The 4134-nt window shown below is 45.6% G+C and overlaps 1 protein-coding gene across 2 annotated transcripts in view; it reads right to left on the bottom strand.

Moving 5' to 3' along the window:
- LOC106814068 (N-acyl-phosphatidylethanolamine-hydrolyzing phospholipase D-like) overlaps positions 1-2034 on the bottom strand; it is a 4773-nt gene extending 2739 nt beyond the window's left edge. For both annotated transcript variants that reach the window (XM_014818337.1, XM_014818338.1), the window contains exons 1-2: positions 1954-2034; positions 1054-1197 (exon numbers count right to left, since the gene is read on the bottom strand). In XM_014818337.1, coding sequence (XP_014673823.1) covers positions 1054-1061 — 8 coding nt within the window. In that variant the 5' untranslated portion in view covers positions 1062-1197; positions 1954-2034. The remainder of the gene's footprint in view (positions 1-1053; positions 1198-1953) is intronic.
- Between the last annotated feature and the right edge of the window lie 2100 nt (positions 2035-4134).

Raw genomic sequence — 4134 nt, 5'->3', positions numbered from 1 at the left:
TCACTCTCTCTCTCTGTCTCTCTCTCTCTCTTTCTCTCTCTCTTTCTCGCTCGCTCGCTCTCTCTCTCTCTCTCTCTCTCTCTCTCTCTCTCTTTCTCGCTCACTCTCTCTCTCTGTCTCTCTCTCTCTCTTTCTCTCTCTCTTTCTCGCTCGCTCGCTCTCTCTCTCTCTCTCTCACTCTCTCTCTCTCTCTTTCTCTCTCTCTCGCTCTCTCCTTCTCTCTCTCTCTCTCTCCTTCTCTCTCTCTCTCTTTCTTTCTCGCTCTCTCTCTCTCTCGCTCTCTCTTACACTCTCTCTTTCTTTTTTTCTCTCTTTCTCTCGCTCTCTTCTCTCTCTCTCTCTATCTCTCTCCCCTCTCTTCCTCTCTCTCCCCCTCTCTCTCTCTCTCTTCCTCTCCCTCTCCCCTTCTCTCGCTCTCCCCTCTCTTCTCTCTCTGCGTGCATTCTTCTCCTCCCTTTGTTCTCTTCCTCCCCTAATCCTCCCTGCTCCCCTCCTCCCTTCCTCCCTTCCTCCCTCTCCTCCTCCCTCCTCCCTCTCTCCCTCCTCTTCCACTCACGTTTGCGTTTGCTGCGACTTCTCGTGAAACTATTTCTTAGTTCCTCGACTCTGTGGTTGGGCGAGGTCGCGCGCCCGTCCCCCGCCGCCGCCGCCTTTGGTGACGACATCTGGCGAACGGTCTCGCGTAAGAGCTCTCTCTGATGACATTGTCGCATGGATCGCACGAACGTGTTGCGCTCCTCCGCCGAGCTGAAACAAGAGAACTTTGGGTCTCGGTCTCGGTTTGTTGTTTTCTTTGAATGTTTCCTTTTCTTCTGCATTTTGACAGTTTCTTAACTGTGGCTAGGTCGTCCTCGTCCTCCTGCTCCTCTCTCTCTCTCCATCTTCCTTCTCCTCCCTGTCTGCCTCCTCATCCTCATCCCCCTTTCTTCTCCTCCTCTCCCTCCTCCCCTTCTCCTCTTCCTCCTCTAGATACTTGTTCATGAACTGGTAGACCTTCTCCCTTCCTCCTCTTCCCCCTCCTCCTCCTCCTCCTCCTCCGCCTCCTCTACGTACTTGTTCATTTCCTATGGGTATCGTTGCGACGTCAAACGGACCATACTCCTCACCGATCGACTTAAACACATCACAGTATCCCGTATCGCCGGCAAAGAAGAAGCGGTGTTTTGGACCAATCACGGCCCAGCTTCCCCATAGTACCTGCAAAACAAAAACAGATAACATCTTTGATGAATCTTCTGAACTTTCTAATAAAGATTTGTGCCATAACTGTTGACGGACGCACGGACGGACGGACGGACGCACGGACGGACGGACGGACATTCATGCGATTCTACAAGCTGCATCTGACTTCGTCAGCTGAGCTAAAAACTGAAAACCGAGAAGATGACACTAACATCTTCACCATATAATCCTAACATCTTTATGGGCTAGAAATTTGAACTTTGATCAAGGGATAATCTCCTGCTTAGGCTGGTTACTATCGCTGAGAATCTTGTTGTTTTTTAGTCACGCAACATCCAAGAAACATACACGATTGATGCATGAACACAGTCATAGCTTACTTATATTCTCTGCCAAAATGAAGGAGTACAAAATATAAGTTCAAAACTAAAATATAGCAGGATCCATAAACAATAACCACTGCAATGATAAATTATTGCATACTATATATATCTCCTGTACAGATGACGAAGAATATGATCTTAACGCAGAGTCTGATTTTAACACGAAAGAATAATTTTATTTAATAATTTTTGGGATTTTTTGGTACGTTTATCACAAGTTTTGGGAATTCGCACAGACCCATGCTGACATAAAATACTTGCATCCACTCGCTTTTTTTCATAAAGGCCAATACACATGGTTTTTAGAGTTGCATGCCACTTGCGATGCATTTGTGTCAAGCTCATTATGAAATAAAAAATAAAATAAAGAGATTAATTAATTAATTACCTGATTAATATTTTGTACGTCACTTTGGCACCAGTGTTGCGCAGGTGTGAAAGCCATCTTGATATTTGGATGCGTCGGTAGCGCCTGTTCGTCCCACCAGGACATCTCCTTGGTGTTTTTGCAACCACATCCTTTAAACCAGCCATCCAATCCTTTAGGTACAAACCACCTATGAGAAAAAAGACCTTTATTAATTTAAATTTAATTAATTTAACGATCTTTCACCATCGATGATCAACAACCAGTGCGTGAGAAGAAATGTGCCTAAAGGAAAGTTAGCGAATACGGATAGTTTCCTTATTCCTTTTCCCATTACATTATAGCCTATAAGTAAAACATCACAAACTTATAGCAATTTTTGCACCGGAGTAGTCAGTATATGTCCGCTAATAGGCGAGACAGAATCTCTATCAGCGTGTGTATTTTTGCGATTTATACGGGAAACGATCGTGTTGAACACGGATCACAATGCGTGGGGAATTAGGTTGCGAGCCAAAACGTTACGCATTTTAGCTCTGCATGTGAGGTTTGCTCATTTAACAGAATGTATATACGAACCAGGCTTCCGGGAATATTAAACTGATGTAATCCAAATCATCATAATTATTGTTGCTTATCAACACAGCGTGGATTTCTGAAAACATCAAGGCAAGGAATACGCATTGGTTTTTCTGTTTCTCAATCAATGAGCCACTAGTAGCACTGGAACAGCATGAAGACAAGGAACCACACTTCAAAATCGATTAACTTTTAGCCGTGGAGAATGCATCATAACTGGCGCGGGTTATTACTGCGATTATTTTACGAATATGCAGGTTATTATCACAATTATATTATCACAAAAAATATGCGCACATGATGTTAAATTACGATATCATTCAAATTTCGATCTACTATAAACCCTAGATGCTGTAGCGAGATGACGCACGTACTCATTTCGGGCGAATGCAAGAGGCGGTACAGATTGGGAAAGTCCAGGCGATAACGCGGTGGCTCCATGACCCGCCTCGTAGCGTCACTCGGCCCGAACATGGGATCCGTTAGTAGATTGATCCCGTCAAACTGGACTAGACTTGTCGCGTGGCCAATCCAAGTGACCCTAACGCCATCTGTGGGCTGAAGAACGGCATCGACGTCCAGCTCCTGCGGGAAACGGCGAGATTATTTACCATGACGATTTTTTTCCCGGTTTTTATTTATTTGCATTTTTTTTCTCCCGGTTTTGTTTATTTGCATTTTTTTCGGTTTCGTTGTTTATTTCAGTTTTTTTCTCACGAATTTGGGGTTAGTGTTAAGGTTAGGGTTAAGGTTATGGTCAGGGTTAGTGTTAGATTTAGGGTTAGGGTAAACATTAGGGTTAAGGTTAGGGTTAGTCTTACAGTTATGGTTAGGTTTAGGGTGAGTCTTAAGCCAGGTAAGGCTTCGTGTTACTGTTAGGGTTAGGCTCATTGTTAGGGTTAGGGTGAACATAAGGAACAAAATAATTAGTAAATGGTAATTTTAATGAATAGTCATTTTGATTAGTGACAATGACGGATTTTATATGACATATGTGATAATTACGTAATTAATAACATCTTAATTAACTTGATTAGTTTTGATTGCTGTTTCTCGTTTTCTGTTTCTCTCTCTCTCTATCATTCGCTCTCGTTCTCCGTCTCTTTCTCTCTGTCTCTATCTCTCTGTCTCTCTCCCTCTCTCTCTCCCCACCTAACTCCCCTCCCCCTCTCCTCCTCTTCTCCTGCGCTCTCACCCTTACGACTGCGCGGGGCCTCGCCAGCTTGAGTAGCGTTGCCTAGGCACGGTGACTGCTTGGCCGCGAGTTTACCCGGGCAGTACGACGGCCTGTCGCGACACCGCTGGCGATGCCGGTCATGATCGCGACAAGGGGCGCCAGCCTCCGGCCGAGAACAGGTTGAGCCGTGCCGTGAGGCTTCCTCTACCTTTCTGACCTGCAAGACGTTACGCAGGTCAGGAGCGTCGCGAGGTCAGGAGGGTCAGGGCCGTCGTCGATGACGACGTGGTGTTAGCGTGCGTCGTGAAGGCGCGGGACAAATGTAAACTTTCGTTTTATCGCGGCCGACGTACTGATGTGCCAGAGGTCAGGAGGGTGCAGGACGGGCTCAGTAATTATGGAGGTTACGCAGAGTACGAGCCGTCATGATAGTTCGTTGAGTACAG

The sequence above is a fragment of the Priapulus caudatus genome, unplaced genomic scaffold, assembly GCF_000485595.1.
Source record: "Priapulus caudatus unplaced genomic scaffold, Priapulus_caudatus-5.0.1 Scaffold866, whole genome shotgun sequence".
NCBI classification, from domain to species: Eukaryota; Metazoa; Priapulida; class Priapulimorpha; order Priapulimorphida; family Priapulidae; genus Priapulus; species Priapulus caudatus.
The sequence above is the reverse complement of the archived record's forward strand: the minus strand, read 5'-3'. Positions and strand labels throughout refer to the sequence as shown.